The sequence below is a fragment of the Lissotriton helveticus genome, chromosome 6 (assembly GCF_964261635.1).
Source record: "Lissotriton helveticus chromosome 6, aLisHel1.1, whole genome shotgun sequence".
Taxonomy (NCBI): Eukaryota; Metazoa; Chordata; class Amphibia; order Caudata; family Salamandridae; genus Lissotriton; species Lissotriton helveticus.
In genome coordinates, this window is record NC_136067.1 from 107793858 (window position 1) to 107812394 (window position 18537).

At 50.1% G+C, this 18537-nt stretch overlaps 1 protein-coding gene across 2 annotated transcripts in view; it reads left to right on the plus strand.

The window, feature by feature from the left end:
• LOC144762300 (exportin-5-like) overlaps positions 1–18537 on the plus strand; it is a 2334361-nt gene that overhangs the window by 752807 nt on the left and 1563017 nt on the right. For both annotated transcript variants that reach the window (XM_078647447.1, XM_078647448.1), the window contains exon 12: positions 4207–4297. In XM_078647447.1, coding sequence (XP_078503573.1) covers positions 4207–4297 — 91 coding nt within the window. The remainder of the gene's footprint in view (positions 1–4206; positions 4298–18537) is intronic.

Below are 18537 nucleotides of genomic sequence, written 5' to 3' on the forward strand. Positions count from 1 at the left end.
TATGTGGCCAGCCGTATTCGGCGGCCGTTGGAGCCGGGTGCTCGCAATTGCTTACGGGTGGAATGTCCTTCCCCGTCCCTGGAGGGGAAGGTGGTGGCCACCCCCGATATAGATCCCCGTATGGCCACCTTCTTACAGACGTTTATGAAGGACCACCCCAAAAAGGGTATAGATAGATCTTGGCGGGCTTGCCAGGACATGCTGTTATTTGCTTTTGGCCCTATCACAAACATTTTGGATATGGCAGAGGAGGCGAAGGCCTCGGGTTCCCTTATTTCCCCTGACCACCTCTCTTCTTGGGCGCAGAGGGTGGTCTTTTTCCTCGGAAACGCTAACTGCGCCCTATCTACTGAGCGGCAGAGGTCTCTCCTCATTAAGATTGACCCCAAGCTTGGGGACCTCGCCGATTCGGAAGCGGGCCCTGTCGCCCAGGGCGAGTTATTTGGAGAACCCTTTAAGGAGCTGGGGCGTTTCGTTAACACTTTTACATCATTAGACAAAGCCCAGTCTTCGATTAAGAGGGTGTTTCGCCCTTGGTTTTTTCGCAGGGCCGGACGAGGTAGGGGATGCTCGCCCGGCTGCCAGTATAACAGAGGACAAGGCCCCAACCAGGACTCCAACCAGGGCCGTTATCAAGACCAGGCAAGTTTTGGAAACTTTTATCCGACAAGAGGTTGACGCGGCAAAGGTCTAGGCGGCGGTGCCTCCAACGCATCCAGTGAGTATTCTCCCTTCTTCCTGTCTAAGTGTGGGGGGCCGGCTGGCGCATTTTTTCCAGGCCTGGTCTTCCATCACGGGGGGATGCCTGGGTGTTGCAGATGGTCCGGCGGTTCCACATCAAGTTCCAAGGGGACACGGTTCAGCCAGTTCGTCCACGGCCCCTCTGTTTTTCGTCGGCAGATGCGGCGTTGGTGGACCACGAGGTGCGTTCCCTCCTTGAACAGGGGGCTATAACACGGAAACTTCTCTCTACCCACGACGGTTTATCAGCAACCTCTTTCTGGTGGACAAACCAGATGTGGGCCAAAGGCTTGTAATCAATCTTCGGGGGTTCGAGTGGCTCGTTTATCACCACTTCAAGATGGAAGGGATCCATCTTATCCGCGATATTCTTCGTCCCAACGACTGGCTAGCGTGTCTCGTCCTCAAGGATGCCTACCTGGCAATTCCCACCTTTCCTCCTCACAGGCAATTCCTTCAGTTTCTTTGGAATTACAAGACCTTCGAGTTCACAACATTTCCGTTCGGCCTGTCGTCAGCCCCTTGGTGCTTCACCAAGGTCCTCCGGCCGGTCATGGAGCGCCTTTGGGCATTTGGCGTTCGACGTATCGTCTACCTCGACAATATTCTTCTGATGGCGCAGTGCCCCAGAGCCTTAGCGGCTCAGCTCCAGTCCGCGGTGAACCTCCTACAGGGGTTGGGCGTTGTGATCAACGAGGCCAAGTCCACCTTGGTGCCTGCGCAGACGGTCATCTTCTTGGGCTTCCAGATAGATTCAGTAGCCTCCACCCTCAGCCTTCCCTCCCGCAAGTTGACAAATTCGGCACGAGATCCGGAGGACTCTGGCTCAGTCACAAACCTCCCTCCGACAGCTGTCTCGCATTGTCTGCCTGCTCTCTGCCTCAGTCCAGGCCATCTTCCTGTGGCCCTTTCATTACTGGGCCCTCCAGCGCCTCAAAGCAATGCATCTCTGTCCTACTCACAAAAGGTTCCGCTTTCCGAGGACGCCAATGAAGAGCTTCAATGGTGGCTGGCCAACATGGAAGCTTGGAACGGGAGGGCGATTTTCGGATCCACGCTGGATATCGTTATCGAATCCGACGCCAGCAGGTCCGGCTGGGGCGCGAGGTGTGGAGAGTTCACCACACGCTGTGTGTGGTCTTCTCGAGAACAACAATATCATATCAACTGTCTGGAGCTCTTAGCGGGCTCTTTCGCGATTCATTGGTGGACCAGGGACTCAGTACGTTCCAGTGTCCTCTTCAAGATGGACAATGTATCAGAGGTCTGGTAATAAACCATCTTGGAGGAACGCGGTCGAAGGCCCTCTCGGACCTGGCGGCACACTTTTGGCAATACTGCCTGGACCATCAGGTCTCTCCTATGGCAGATCTTCCCAGGCAGGACAATCAGGTGGCAGATTTAAACTCTCGGCATCTTTACGATCCGAGCCTTGGAAGCTGCACCCGGGTTTTTTTTTACGGATCTCCAGGGTGTGTGGGGCCCCTTCTCGGTGGATCTGTTCGTCTCCCTTCTGGATCACCAGCTTCCTCGGTTCTTCAGCTGGAGGCCGGATCCCTTGGCGGAGAAAACGGACACCTTTCTGCAGGATTAGCAGATCGAAACAGGATATGCCTTTCCCCCGCTCGCCATGATCACGAGAGTCTCAGCCCAGGTTCACCGGCAAGGGGCGACCTTGGTGTTGATCACCCCGATATGGAGGTCGCAAGTTTTGTTTCCAGTTCTTCTGGAACTTTCTTGGGGTTCTCCAATCCCACTCCCCCGCTTTCCAGCCCTGTTGCTCAATCTGGACGGGGATCCTCACCCGCTCATTCTTCAGGGCTCGCTGGCCCTGATGGTGTGAAGGGTTACCGGGGCTGAGAAGTACATGTCCAATGCCTTGTCCAACAGTACAATTAAGCACTACCGATCCACTTGGAAAAGATGGTGTTGTTTGTGTTTGCGACGGGGTTTCAATCCTGTGGCAGCTGATGTGACTGCAGTATTGAATTTCTTGGCTGGTTTGACGGAGGAGGGGTTAGATTATCGCTCAATCAATACCTTCCGCTCGGCATTCTCAGCAGGTTTGTAGGTTGTTACGCAGCATTCGCTTGTCCTTACCACCGGAACCGAGATACTCTGCCCTTTGGGATGTCAGCCAGGTCCTCAACTTGTTTCTTTGCTGGCAGCCAAATAGATTCCTTTCCTGTAAGGAACTTTCGGCGAAGCTGACCATGCTATTGTGCTTAGTCTCCTGCAGGCGAGTCTCGGACGTTCGGGCTCTGGATGTGTCCGGGAGAATTTTTTTCCCCTTCGGGGGTGACGTTTACAATCCGTAGGCGGACTAAAACTGGCATGAAAATTATTTCCTACCCTGCCTTCCCGGATTCCCCTAAGCCCTGCGTGGTGTCTTGCCTTAAGGCGTATGAGGAAATGTTGTTCGAATTCCACCCCCGGTGAACGGCAGTTGCTTATTGCCCTGCGGAAGCTCCACAAGGCTGTTTCTTCCCAAACAATCGCCCTCTGGGTCCGTTGGGTGATGCAGGAGGCGGGCATTTATCTACGGCTTTTTAGGGCCCATTCAGCTAGGGGGGCAATGGTCTCCAGTGCGTTTACCCTGGGAGCTCGTCTGGAAGACATTCTGAACGCTGCAGATTGGTCTTCAGACTCTACCTTCAAGCGGTTTTACTTCAAACCGGTGCTTGATATGGCTCACTTGGTGATGAGTAAGCTTTATACAAGCATAATCCTCGCCTCCGGTCCTAGCTATTGTGACGGAAAGTTTCAATTCTATGAAGGACTCGGAGGCTAGGATTATCCCGCCCAGGGTACATCCACATGTATCTACCCACCCTTCGTATCACAGTAAGTAAGGGTATTTTACTGGTTAGATCAGTTGTATCTGGTGTTGAACTATGCCTTTGCCTTTCCCCCCACAGGGCTAAACCTTAGCCATGGCACTCGCCTTATTTTTTCTTTTTGCTTCCCGCAGGGGATTCCGGAGCTGTTCAAGCTGGCTGTTCAAGTGCATCGAAAGAGGGGGAATAGAGGCTGACAGAGGACTATGTGGGACCAGAAGCTCTGTGATTGGTGGATTCCTATGGACAGTCTGTACATGATCTTTGTACTCTTTGTTCAAAACTATATTCCATTCCCTGGGGTTCATGGAAATGATAGTTTTGTTATCTGTTCTTTGTAATGGCTGCTTGTTAATAAAGTGGAGAAAGTAAAGCATAATCCTTGCCTCCGAGTCCTAAATAGAATTGAAACTTTCCGTCACGATAGCTAGGACATTTTTCATTCACCAGGAAGGTAATTTGCCCGTTTGCTCCACAAAATGCTACAGTTTTATATTAAGGTTCGAGTCTTTTTTTACATTAAAAACAACAGTCGTTACATCTGCTCATGTATCTGTGTTAGTCCGATTTTTAATGTATTCTGTAAACTACACCCCATTAAATCACAAAGTTTCTTCTCTCATCTCAGGTGGCAGTGCAGTCGAAAAATGATGATTCCAGTGGTGAAAAGCCTTGCCTTGGCTTGTTCATAGATAGTGACTTCAATGCAACCTTGAAACGTAAGTGACCAGCACTGCTAGCTAAAACTTTTTACTGTACAGACTGTGAGGACCATGCGGACTGCAAATGATTTCTTACATGTTTAATCTCCACGGTCCTGTTACACAAAGTTAAGGTTACACCTGCTGTAGTGATCTTACTAGAGTTTTATATTCACAAACTATGAGTGTTATTTTATGACTAGTAATTTTGAGTGTAGCAAAGTTACTAGTAATATTATTACTCATAGCCTTTTACTGCATCAGTATGTTGACATTCTTTTGCAATAGATCTAGCTGGTAAGCCTATGTTCTGGCTGATGATATTGAAGGAGTAGGGGACCTGAAATGTAGAGAATAGCCATACTGAACCATATTCAAGACCCATGTCTCTTTGGTGATTTTCAGACACTCTAGATAAAAAATTGTTCTGCTTCTTCCTACCAGAGTAGGCGACAGAAGGAGGAAGAGGGAAGTCATTGCTTTGCAGGAGGTTTTTCTGCATACACAGACTGTTGTTGCTGACCTTCTCTCCCTCTAGAAAACCTTCTATGATAGTATGCTTCTTGGTATCTGCTGTTGATGGACCAATAAGGGGTTTGAACCCTCTGCAGGAAGTAACTAACGTGTCTCATACCGCATGTATCCTTTTCTGAACTCCTTCATTTTTTTCCAAGCTACACGCTTTTTAGTCTCCATCTCTGACTACATTTAAAACATTAGCATGCGATCCAAATAATGATTTAACTGAAAACTACAAATTTAGAATTCTCTGAGCTCAGGCCAGTCAACCTAAGCCAAGAACTGTGCCTAGTGGTGGTGCCTTGACAGTACACATGTACTGCTAGATAAGAAATAGCTGCTGCTGCTCCAGTGATTTGATAGCAGCTTTTCCTCATTAATGACTTCTTGGAATCCTGCCTATCTTCCTTGGGCAATTGTTCAGAGTTCTTTTGCAGAGAATCCCATAGGGAATGATCATACCTTCCCAAGAGAGCTGTTGTACTTGCCGCCTTCATTATGGTATCAGACGTTCCACACATCTTTCTACCCATGAAGCCCAACCTTTTGCTCTCCTTATCAGATGGAGTGGTAGAATTAGGAGCAACTGTGTGTGATTTTATTGATTGTTTTGTTAATAGCTGCAGCTGCCATCACAGAGGTCAGAGCAGAGTCTTGTCTTAGAAAAATAGGATCATGAGCCGAGGTTTGTACTTATTCAGAAGTCTAGAAGGACCAGGCCTTATAGATGCAGGCATTAGGTAGAACTGCAAAGCAGGCCCCAGAAGACCTGAGGTCAATGATAGTGAAGGTCTTGTAGAGGTCTTTTGATGTAGTGTCTCAAAATGACGGATGTTGAGGTGGTGGGTGGGCATTGTGATATTCAACTTCATAGCACCTCTAAGTAGTACACCATTAATTGCGGCAAGATCATTCACTGGAGAGACTTTCGCTGGAGCAGTCAGTCAAGGTTGGAGAGTAATCTCTTATAGAAGATTGTGAAGTGGTAATCCAGGAAGGTGAATGTCTCTTATGACGAGTTGTGACCTTACAGGTCATTTGTCTGACCGTCTTCAGTGAGAAGAGCTTTTTCTGTGCCCTCTTCTAGACCTAGATCTAGAGAGAGTATGATGTCTTGTTTTAGGAGATAGTGTTCTCCTTGGAGGAGGATGAGAAGCAGTTATAGCTTCACATGCCTGAATCATTCCCCGTCGTCGAGACAGGAGTCTCCAATAAATAAAAAAAAGAAATGCTTAGTAGTATTGTAGGAAGGTGTATATCTTACTATGGTTACCCCCAACTTTTTGCCTAGTGTTTAGCTGGTTTTCGACCTAGTTGGCCTGGGGCCCTGCTATTCAGGGCCCAAGACTAATTGCTCTCTCTGTAAAATGGACTCCATGTACCTTAGGTACATACTAATTGGTACTGGGCCACCTTATCAGTCCCTGTACAGTGTACCTTAGGTACCCAGGGCATAGGTGTACCCAGGGCCTACCAGATGCTGAAGCATGTATTATGCCACCCCTGGCTGGCCATCTAAACAGACACAACTGGCTGGTAAGACAGTTTTGGCAAGGTGGTGTAATCACCCTTTGCTATAGATATAGTATACCTATATCTAACCCTAAAATGGACACATATATTCCTATCAGTCACTCCTATGGCAGACCTTATCAATCCTGAGGGCAGAGTGCTTGGAATTATGTGAGATGGTGCTCTAGCATAAGCTGAGCCTGTCTGCAGCTTGCGGAACCAAGTCCTTATAGCTGTTCCATGATAACGCTATACCATATACTCTTAAGTGCATTATAATCCTCGCGGTTAAATGCTAACTTTGGTATAGCATTATCAAAACATGTCGAGTAAGGTGTCATATGAATTGGAATACTGCCCCTCCCCAGTTCTGGCGACGGGGGTAGCATTCCACCCTTTTAGAGGGATACAACATGTATTTAACTGTGAACCCTGGTTAAAGTTAAACGAAGCCTCAGCATCACAAAATGGATGCTGCCACCACAGACACAAGTCTGACCTCCTGCTGCTGGGAGTCCTTCCAGCGAGGGAGGCCCGGACAAAGGGTTTCCTGCCTTGGGAGGTGCTAGCACCACCCCAGACAGGATTTTGTGTATTGAGGTAGGTAGGGCTAAAAGTAATGAGACATGCCTGGGGCACACAAGGTGTCCCTGTGCATACCTCTGTTCAAACCAGTTGCTGGGGCACTCCAGCTCTGGCGCGAAACCGGACAAAGGATAGGGGTTGTAACCACCCTCCTTCCTGGTCCCACCCATGGGAGGGACCTAGTCAGCAGTACAGCCCCCTTTAGCAGGATAAAGGTAGGAGCTGGTCCCATTCCAAATTAGATTATCCTGAACAACTCTACAAAGAAGAAACTCTGGACTTCGACGTTCTGCTCCACAGAAGACTGAAGAATCTCCCTTGTGGGCAAGGAGTGTCCACCCTGCAACTGCAGGCACCATCAAGCGTCTTAGCGGTTCTCTTTGTCGTCCTTCCTGCCGGAACCAGACTTCAGAGCCCGACGAGACCCGGACTCCCAGACCTCTCCGACCTCTACCCACATCTGCAGCACAGCTGAGACCCGTGGGTGCGACGAGACACGTGGGACCGGCCATCTTGAAGAAACTGCACTTCGCTTCCAGCACGACTTCTGAGGCATCCTCAAGGAAGTGCTTTGGGGACTGAGAAGCCCCAGCCCCGAGCAGCTCCTGCACCGAAGACCAGCCCTCCAGCATCCACGAGATCTGCGTGGGGCCCTTTTGCTTGATTACTGCTCGACGCGTTGTCTGGTCACTTGCCGGCTGGCTAGGGGCCTCCTAGACGACGATCCTTGAAATCTACACTGCTGGTCTGGTTGCTCCAGACTGGCCCTTGCTCCCTTCCAAAAGAGAGCACCCCGGACCCTCCTGGTCCGCACCAGACGCCGGTTCCACTCACCGCGTGGGTTGCCTTTGCCAAGGCCTGTTGACTCCAAATCCGGATCCGACACCGCCGACAGCGAGAGCCTGCGTGGGACAGCTCGTGCCTCCATCCTGGTCGTCGAAGACACCTCCTGGTCCACGTGGCTGCAGAGACAAGCGTCCACTCTTCACCTGATCGCGACAACAGCATCTGGTTCCTTCCTGGTTCCACACCGGTCACTGGCTAGTGACTTTGAACACTGTCCCCTCTGCTTTCAGGTCCTCTTCTTCCTCGATCCACCCTTGGATCGCACCGGACATTTTCCTCCTGGTCGTCTGCAGCATCTTTCTTCAAGGCTCCATAGACTTCGACGCGGAAACCCGACACACTTTGACACCTATGCACCCGCAGCCCGTGGGTGAGGTAACAAGAGCATTTCGGTGCTCAAGGGTAGATTAACTCTCCTAGTGTCCAGATTTCCTGTTGTTTTAGTCCTAGGTAGTAAAGACTGTCCGTACTCACCTTTTTCGTAAACTGTACTGTCCATTGACTTTGTTCCGCATCTCGCGTGCGAGTTCACACTCTGCACACACGTCCCGTGGGCCTCCTGTTACTTACCTAAGGTTAGGATAGTGTAGTCCCAGCGATCCTACAGCCTCTGGACAGCTCCATTCCTTCTATCGATTTCCTTCTACCATTTACTTAGTATATGGTTTGTCGTGCCCCTAGGGCACCATTGTAATTTTGTGCAACTTATCGTATTTTTCCTAAGAGATTGTCATGTGCTTAGCCCTCTGATCTCATAAAGAGTTCAGAGGTGTTTGTTATTAATAAATATATTGTTTATTTTCATAACAACCTGTGTGGTGTCCTTTCATCTGGTATTCAAGGGGTTATATGTGGTAAAACAGCTGGCTTCACATGCCAAAAGAGTTTAGCCTAAGACTGCTTTGTCCATGCTACCATTAGGATAGCTGGTCTATAAGGTTGACTTACAACCAATCAACATAAGGGTTGTTTGGACTGATACAAGGTGATCACTAGAACTAGTGAGCATCATATATGTCCCTGAACCAATCAGAGCTCCTCACCCTCTAGAATACTCCTGAGAGAACCTTTTGCCCCTCAGATTTTCGTGCACTTATGCCTCAGACACCTTTCGTGTTAAATCCAAGGTCAGCCTCTCAGGGGAGGAGTGTGGGTTGCATGTGAATCTATGAAAGCTTCCAATACTGGAGAACTACAGTCCAACTTAGGCCGAACAAAGCGATACCAAAGGGGACGGGTATGCTCAGACGTGAGTCCCGTGCTCTCCATGCCCCTGGAATCAAGCTATCCTGGCTGATGAGGGCTGAAGGCCCCAAATCGGTCCTAGGATGCTTGTTTCCAGTTCAGGGAGGACCTGGCTTGGCACTATGGGCTGGACTGTTCCCATGGGGCACAGGGTCAAGACTGATTTGCATATGGCTTGGTTCAAACTGCAATGGCATGGTGAGCAAAAAAACTGTGGATTTAGGACCAGATCTCTGTACTGGGGTGAATGTATGACATTGTTCTGCATTTTGTCCATCAACTGTTGTTTTTGCACTTTATCCAGAAGGTCAGTGAAGAGGGGTAGGGCTTCCCCTTCACCATCTACAGACCATCACGCAAAGGGCTCAAAAAAGACCCTGTAGCGATTACTCGGAGATGCAGGTACAGAGGGAGAATAGAGCGACAGCGCAGCAGCACTACAACTCCCAGAACGCCCTGGGTCATGGCGAACCGGAACACGCCTCCCGGGTGCCGATAAGAACACTCCCCTGCTGCAGCCAGGTGCTCGTCAATCCTTCCGGTTTAGTATCGAGTTGGTGTAAAGCTTTCCTGGTGTACTTTTCTGCTGCAGAGCGGACGCTTTCCTTCCCGCTGGACGGACTTCGTGTGTGTGTGCGAGAGCGGACGCTTTCCTTCCCGCTGGACGGACTTCGTGTGTGTGTGCGAGAGCGGACGCTTTCCTTCCCGCTGGACGGACTTTGTGCGTGGGTGAGAGCGGACGCTTTCCTTCCCGCTGGAGGACGTCTCGGACCCTGCATTCTTTTCTTGTGAGTAGAGGTAGTACCTCTGTCTATTTGCACGGCCGTGCTTACTTATGTTTAGTATTTCCCACTTCTTTATGTTCTATGACCCTGGAGAAACAGTATAACGAATGAGAACCAGTTGCCTGAGACACACTTTGAACTTAGTCTACCGGTAGTGACTCAAACTACTAGAGGAGAGCGACTGGCAGCCGTTTGGATTGTGCTGTGACGTAACAGCCCAGACCCGCTGAAACACACGAAAGAAACATCCACTGATAACTGGATACCAGAGCGTGGATTTCTTGTAAGTGTACAATATATCAGTACATACTAGATATCAAGGGCGACCTGTATATATATTTGTCTTCTAATCGAGTGTCCTTGTGTGTCTATACAGTTGTGCCTTTGAAGACATCCGAATTCTTAGACCAGACCTTGAGGGGTGTCATCTCTACTCTTTCCCAGATCAACTATCCTTCCCCTTCCCGGAAGACTTACTGTCCCTGGTGTGTACGTTCGCACGGGGAGGGTCAGTGTTCTTGGGACTTGGGAGGACTATTGTCAAAGCTGTGGTCCCCGCTGGCTGCATACCTCAGGTTAGTGGCTTGTGGATTCTTTACTTGGGTTTCTTGTCCGCCACTATCCGTGGCAGACCCCCCGTTAGTCTGAGAGCCTGAGTCCTAACAAATCTCCTCACCATAGTGCAAAGGAGAGGGAAGGACTGCCTTCAGCAACAGCAGTGGTGGAGTGTACTATACCTTTCAAAAAGCCGCCTTCTTTAACATCTGAGAAGTCTGACAAAGATAATCGCCGACGCTGCGAAGGACTCCGTCGACGAAGGCTGCAGAGGTACAGGTTAAAAAGGTACCACGTCGACAGGCTCATCGACGGTGCCTTAGAGTCTCCATCTATCGATTCCGGTGTCGACGGGCTCGTCGACGACAATAACAACAACGTCGACGTAGATGTCGACGAGGGTGTCGACGACGGTAGCTGCAACAACTGTGGCGTTGACCAAAACATCTACAAAGACGCCGATGATGACGACGACAGCGGGCGTGTCGCCGGTTGCTGGACTATAGAAGGAGATTCTCCCAGCCTCCTCCTTCTTCACTTCCTGTTCTCCAGCTTCTTCGGTGGCTTTGCCAAGGCCACCGTCCCAGATGGTATCACAACTGCAAGTCACCAGCCCAGTTATATCTCTGGTCGTTCCAGAGGTGCAGGATCATTCCTCGGATGAGGATCACGGCAATATCATCAGGCTGGACCAGTGTGTGGAGTGGGATAATTATGTGATACCGGACCCAGCTTCTTCTACACCAGATGCAGTTAAATCTCCCCCGGCAGACATTGGGGGGTTTCACAAATTGATGGAGAGAGCCTCACGCAGATTTGAACTTCCCATGCCTTCAGTTCAATCGGAGTGTTTTCTTTATGATTTTAAAGAACCTTATAGGAAGACGGTCCGTTCCATTCCTATTGTCAGCCATGTCTGGGACGAAGGAATAAAGAAAATTAAGAATCCGGCTACTGTCATTCCAGTCTTGCCAAGCCTGGAGAAAAAATACAAGGCCCCTAATGACAGTCCAGCATGCTTATTAGGTCAACCGAATCCGGATTCAGTGATATCGCAGGCGGCTCAGAGAAAATCCCGCAACTCTTCTGCGCCCCTTACTACTACTCCTGATAAAGAAGGCAGACACCTAGATAATGCGCTGAAAAGAGTTTCCTCAATGGCAAGTCTTTTGATTAGAGCGGTGAATGCGTTGGCGCTTCTTGGCATATATGATCGTCATATGTGGTGTGACCTCTCACCATATCTAGACCAGCTGCCTCAGGAGTCCAAGGTGGAAGCAAAGAAAATCTTGCAGGAGGGAGAGGTTACATCAGCTGAGCTTTTCGACTGCGCAATGGACATTGCCACAACTGCTTTCCGCTGGCTGGCTGGCACAGCTGTTCTTAGTCGGCAAGACTGGCTCAGGGCGACATGGTTCTGGCTGGAGGTCCAAAACAAAATCCTGGATCTTCCGTTTGATGGTGAGGCATTATTTGGTAAACATATTGATGATGCCCTCCAAGACCTCAAAAAGGATACAGAGACAGCAAGATCCTTGGGAACCCTACAATATCGAAAGATTCCTTTCCGTGGATCCAGAGGAAGGAATACTACAACCTACAGGGGTTCATACCAGCAGCAATGATATCCTTCGTATAGTTCGTCTCAGTCTTATCGTCCATCTTACCATCAAAGACAAGGCCAGGCCTCATCTTTCTCTAGGTCTAACTCTAGAGGAAAACAGAATCGCTTTACCCCCCTCACCGACAATATCTGTGGGGGGCAGGGTATCTCAATACCTCCACAACTGGCAACAGATAACATCAGGCCGGTGGGTACTCTAACATCATTCACTGTAGTCATACACTGGAGTTTGTTCATCTTCCACCTTCCAAGACCCCTGTCGCCATGCCTTTGAAACATCTGTGTCTTCTGCGACTCGAAGTTCATCAAATGCTCCTCAAGGGAGCTGTAGAGCCGGTCTGCTTTTCTCAGAAGGGAGAAGGTTTCTGCTTCAGATTTTTTCTGGTCAAGAAGACGCTAGAGAAGTGGCACCCCATTTTAGATCTCAGGGAGCTGAACATCTATCTTGTAAGACAATCCTTTCGGATGGTATCTCTCCAGGACATTTTACGTCTCCTCAACCCTGGTGACTTTATGGCCACTCTGGATCTCGAGGATGCGTATTTTCACATACCCATTCATCCAGCCCACAGGAGGTTTCTATGGTTTACAGTAGCCAATAGTCACTTCCAGTTCAGGGTTCTACCCTTTCGACTTCGGTCTGCTCTGAGGATCTGTACCAAGGTGCTGGCACCGGTGGCAGCCTTCCACAGGAGGCAGCATTTTCAAATCTTCCCTGAGGATCTTTACCAAGGTGCTGGCACCAGTGGCAGCCTTCCTCAGGAGGCAGCATTTTCAAATCTTCCCCTACTTGGACGACTGGTTGCTGAAGGCCCGACCAGACGTGCAGCGGAGGATACAGTTTAAGCATGTACGCGTCTCTTCAGTAATCTGGGACTGACTCTCAACAAGGAGAAGTCATCTCTGCCCGTCCACAGAAGCACAATTCCTAGGGGCCATCCTGGACACGTCCCTCAACAAGACTTCTCCATCCTTCAAAAGGCAAGAGAAACTGATGTCCATGGCTCAGCTGTTGCGAAGAAGAAAGTATCTTTCAGTTCACTGTTACAAATCCCTGCTAGGAATAATTTCCTCTTGCATTCCTTTAATACCTCACTGCAGGTTGCGGATGCGTTCAGTTCGGGAGCAGCTCGACCTGCAATGGCTGGAAGTACACGGATCCTTCGACGACAAGGGGGTGATCATTCCGGCTATGAAAAAGGCCGCTTTGTGGTGGACGAAGGAAGAAAATATATCCCAAGGTCTGTCCTTCGTAATCAATCCAGCTCCTCAGGTAGTGACTACAGATGCCTCGCTGGAAGGCTGGGGTGCGGTGCTTCAGGACTTGCATGTAAGCGGTCATTGGTTGCCACAGCAACGCCTACTCCATATCAATCTCCTGGAACTCAGGGCGATTCGTCTGGCACTACAAGCCTTTCTTCCACGTTGCAGGGATCAACGGTTCTAGTCCGCACGGACAATACCACAGCCGTGCACTATATAAACAAAGAAGGAGGTACCAGATCTCTTCTGTTGTCACAGGAAGTCCAGAAGATTTGGGAGTAGGCTATCCTGCATGGAATATCACTAAAGGCAGAACATCTTCCAGGAGTACTAAACAAAAAGGCGGACATGCTCAGCAGGCTGTCGTCAGTCAGCCAGGAATGGGAACTGAACCAGACTGTCTTGGAGGAAATTTTTCACCGGTGGGCCAAACCCTCAATATATCTCTTTGCCACCCCGGAGAAGAAAAAATGCCACTTTTACGCCAGCAAGCTACACCTTCGCAGATCGCTAGGAAATTTGCTTTCGATAGCCTGGTCAGGCGCATTTGTACACGCCTTTCCCCCCATTCCATTGATACCCAGAATACTCAGAAAGATCAAGATGGAGCCATGCAGGATGGTCCTAATAGCTCCAGCGTAGCCGAGGCAGTTCTGGTTCACTGAACTTACCCTCTGCTCCCTGGACTCACCTCGGCCGCTACTGACGGTCCCAGATCTTCTCATGATGTCCCAGGGCCAGGTCTGGCATCCGGACCCTCTTTCCTGTCAGCCTGGCTCTTGTCCAGCGACAGTTTCTTGGGCTAGATCTCTCGGATGAGATTAAGGAGGTTATCTCTCCGGCTAGAGCTCCTTCTACTAACAAGACATACCGTTTAAAATGGAAACAATTCTGTATCTGGTGTCAGCAGGAGGGTTTCCACTCTTTTTCTTCTCAACCTCACCAAGTTCTTCCATATTTCCTGTCTTTGGCTAAAGCGGAGCTGGCTCATTCATCCATAAAGGTTCATTTTGCCGGCAGTTTCTTGCTATAGACGCACTGCATCTGGACCTTTTCTCTGGTCAGCCATGAATTGTCAAGCAGTTTCTCAAAGGCCTCCTTAGAGTATTTCCTCCAGTGAGGCCTCCTCCTCCTAAGTGGCATTTGAATTTGGTTCTCACCCAGCTGATGAAGCATCCATTTGAACTGATTCATCAAGCAGATCTGATATTCCTCTCTTGGAAGGTGGCGCTCCTCCTAGCTCTCACTTCTGCAAGAAGGATTGGGGAGTTACAAGCTCTGACGATCCAGGAACCTTCCCTTCAATTCAAAAGAAATACAGTGATTCTAAGGACTAATCCAAAGTTCATACCTAAGGTGCCTTCGGACTTTCAGTTAAATGAGCCGGTCATTCTTAAGACTTTCTTTCCTCAGCCCTGTATGCCGGCGGAAAGAGCACTCCACTCTCTTGATGTGCAGAGATGTTTGAAGTTCTGTCTGGACCGTACTAAAGAATTCCGAAAATCTTCTCAACTGTTTTTCATTTAGAGCTCCCCGCAAGGGCTTGCCCCTGTCCAAGCAGGGTATTGCTCGGTGGGTGGCGAGTGCTATACGTTTTTGTCATTCAGCAGCGGGCAAACCCCTGGAGGGTAGAGTCCGAGCACATTCTACAAGGTCCATGGCTTCATCTACGGCCCTCTTTGCTGGGGTCCAGATCAAAGATATCTGCAGAGCTGCAACTTGGAGCAGCATGCACATATTCACAAGACATTACTGCCTGGAGGCCTTGACACAGGAAGACACAGCTGTAGGCCAGGCAGTCCTGAGAAACCTATTCCATTGAGTGGTGAGCTTTCCTTTCTTCCCTCCTTCCTTTCTTGTTGTTGGCACATTTTGATTTTGGATTTAGATGTGCATTTGCTATTTATTCTTAATGTTATTGCACTGTTAATGTTTTTTGGCTTGATGCATTCTTTAAAAAATAAATTAAAAAAAGACAGAGGAGAGGGAGACACAACAATGAGGGAGCAAAATGTGCTTCTGACTGCTAGCTACTCTGATACAAGCTATGGGAATCTATGAAAGTTCCAATATTGGAGTAAGAAAACAAGTTACTTACCTGTAACTTTGATTCTCCATTATTGGAAACTTTCATAGATTCCCATGCGCCCACACTCAGCCTTCAGCAGGTTTTGTTATACTGTTACATAACGGCTATGAAAATCTGAGGCTCTGAGGTTCTCTCAGGAGGGTTCTATGGGGTGAGGCTAATCTGATTGGTTGTTGCATTATTTTGGTCTCTTTTACAAAAAGAGGTGGCTATGCTACAAAAGGAGATGAGGCCTAGGCCTTTTCTTTCTCTTTTGTACCTACTGCTATGTTATTTTGGTTACAGAGACTCCCATTCCGATGACGGGGAATGATACAAGCTATGGGAATCTATAAAAGTTACCAATACTGGAGAACCACAGTTACAGGTATGTAACTTGTTTTCTTCTGTGAAGGATAGGGGGACTCCGGTTGGTGGCGGCTGGCAAGCATGCCACAGGGTTGTGGGAGCAAAGCTCAGAGGGTTAAGCTTAGGGCAAGTTGGGGACGAAGTTAGAACCAAAGGGGCACCCTCAGCAGCGCTAGGGCAGCCGGGTGCCGTTTCGAGTTCGGGTGCCCTGTTGATTTCAATGGAGATTCTCTGGGACAAAAAAAACACTGCAGGCTCGGGGAAGAGGATCTTCCAGGAGTGACCACCACTATGAGGGGTAAGTTGGAATGTAAAGGGATGGTTAGGCTGGGTTGGGCACACAAGGCCGTGGGGCGTCGGGTGCAGGGGTGCCTTGGGACGTCAGATTTTCTTACCTGCTCTGGTCGCAGTACGGGGGGTCCTCTGGATTGAGGCTGCAAGCGCTGTCTGGAGGCTTTAGGCAGGTCAGGGGTCGCAGGATCTCGGGTCAGAATCGCCGGAGGTGGGGGACCTCCTTGTTATGTTTGTTCACTCAAAACGGGCCGGGCTTGGCGGGTGCTGAGTGTGCTGGAATTGCGGTTCCTGGCTGACACCAGAAGCTGCAGTTTAAACACTTCCGTTTTTTTTTTTATATAATCAACTTTATTGATTTTAGTGATTTTGTAAAGAAAAAACCAAGTACTTTCATTGGTAGCAGATCAAGCGTTACACGTGAGAAAATTTGAGCAAGTACTTTTGACAACAAGCACAGACAGGCCATTTGAATTGAGTACGACCATTCCGTAGTTTCAGGAGCGCACAAGTGCAGTCGGGTCGTCACACAGGCAATAGATTAAACCACTTACCCCACACCTTCTCGAATAATTCGGAACAACCCCGGGTCTCACAGAGAGTCTCCTCTTGTGCTCCACACCAGTCCACCCCCTTCCTCCACCTCTGCACAGTTGGGGCCTTAGCCTGGGCCCAGAGCGTGGCTATGTCCCTCTTTGCCACCGCCGTCCCCACAAATCTCTTGTCTGCCCTGGAGCCATCTAGGTCATCAAACACTCCCAGCAGCAAGCACTTCAGGTCGTGGGGAACCTCCCATCCGAGGGCCCGAGTAAGTTCGAGTTCTAACCCCAACCAAAACGGCGCCATACACTGTCATACCATGTGATAGAAATCTGCAGGGGCAGACTCGCAGCGCGCGCAGGCTGGGGAGGGTCGCAATTGGGCCCGGAAAAGGTGGTGATCAACCACCCACACGTCTCCTAGTTGCGAAACCCCAACTAAATCCCAGCGATGGAAACCTGCAAGGACGAGACCTCCCGCAACCAGGCCCCACTCCACAGCGGCGTTTGCCTAGTAAGCTTCCGGTACCATTGCACATGACGAAGGGCTGTACGCCAGGCTGCGAACACCGTCCTGGTGACAGGGGGAAGAGCCTGTGGTATAGGGCTACCAAAAAGTAACGCCTGGATCTGTGGGAAGTCCAATGCCCTCAGTTCCACCTGGTAAGCAGGGTCGGACCAGCTGACCGCGAACCAGTCGTGGATCACAATGAATTTCGTGGCCAGGTAGTAGAGGTGGAGATTGGTCACCCCCATGCCCCCATCAAAGGGGGGAATACGACAGTGTGCCAGGGACATTCTCGGCCTTTTCCTTCCCCACAAGAACCGGGTAAGAGCGCCATCTAGCTCCTGAAACCAGCTACCCGGAAGATGAATGGTGACATTTTGTAGAATGTGGAGTAAGCGGGGTAGGATCATCATTTTGAAGAGCGCGCTCCTGCCCAAGGGGTTAAGGGGTAGGGCGTGCCATTTCTTAAGGTCCGCCTTCATCCTAGTGACCAAAGGTTAAATATTCAGAGCAGGGGGATGAGGGTCGACTTAGCCGGGTTGAGTCGCAGCCCTCAAACCCGCTCAAAGGCCGCAAGGGCCTCTAGGCACCTGTGTCCAGAGCGGTCCGGGTCAGCCAGAAAAAGCTGAACATCGTCCGCGTAGAGAGCAATCTTGTCAGTCTGACTCCGGTCCCAGGCCCAGCCTCGGATGAGAGGATCCTGGCGGATAAGCGCCACCAGAGGCTCCATTGCCAGCGCAAACAAGAGCGGGGAGAGTGGACACCGCTGGCGGGTACCCCTCCGGATGAGGAATGCCTCAGAAAGCTCACCGTTGATTAGGACCCGAGCCCTGGGTTTACTTTAGAGGACTCGATGGTGGCCACGTCGGTTTCGGGCAGGAAGGACCCTTCTACCACTTGGTTAAAAAGTTCCACTAACTGGGAACCAAGTAGTCATGGAAGGCCGCGTAGTACTCCTGGGGGTAGCCGTCTGGTCCGGGCGTCTTGCCCGAGTGTAGTAGGGAGATCGCCCCGTGTATTTCTTCCGGGGTGAAGGGGTGGTCCAAGGTATTCGCTACCTCCTGGGGATGACACGGCAACTGAGTCCCGTTCTCCCTCAGCAAGTCTGCCAGGGAGGCACCCGGAGGGCGAGCTCCATACAGGGCAGCGTAATAGTCCGCGAAAGCCCGTGCAATGGCAGCGGATGTCACCTGTCGGGCCCCGTCTGAATCTCGGGGATAATACGGTTGACTTTGGACACCAGGTTATGGAGACACTTGCCGTTCTTATCGCTCCATCCATAAATACGCGCCACTGAAGAGCGCTAGAGCATTTTGTCTGACTCCAACGAGATCCGACGAATCTCTTCGCGGACCACAGCAAGCTGGCGGGTGGAGCCATCGCAATCGTCGGTCATTTGGGGTCTTTCCAGTCGCTCCGCCCGCCCCTCCAGCTGCACAAGCTGGGCGGACTGTTACACCCGTTTTGCGTGAGCCAGCCCCCTGGCCACACCTCTTACAACCGCTTTGCCGGCCTCCCACAGTGTCCCCGGTGAGGGAACTGAGCCCGT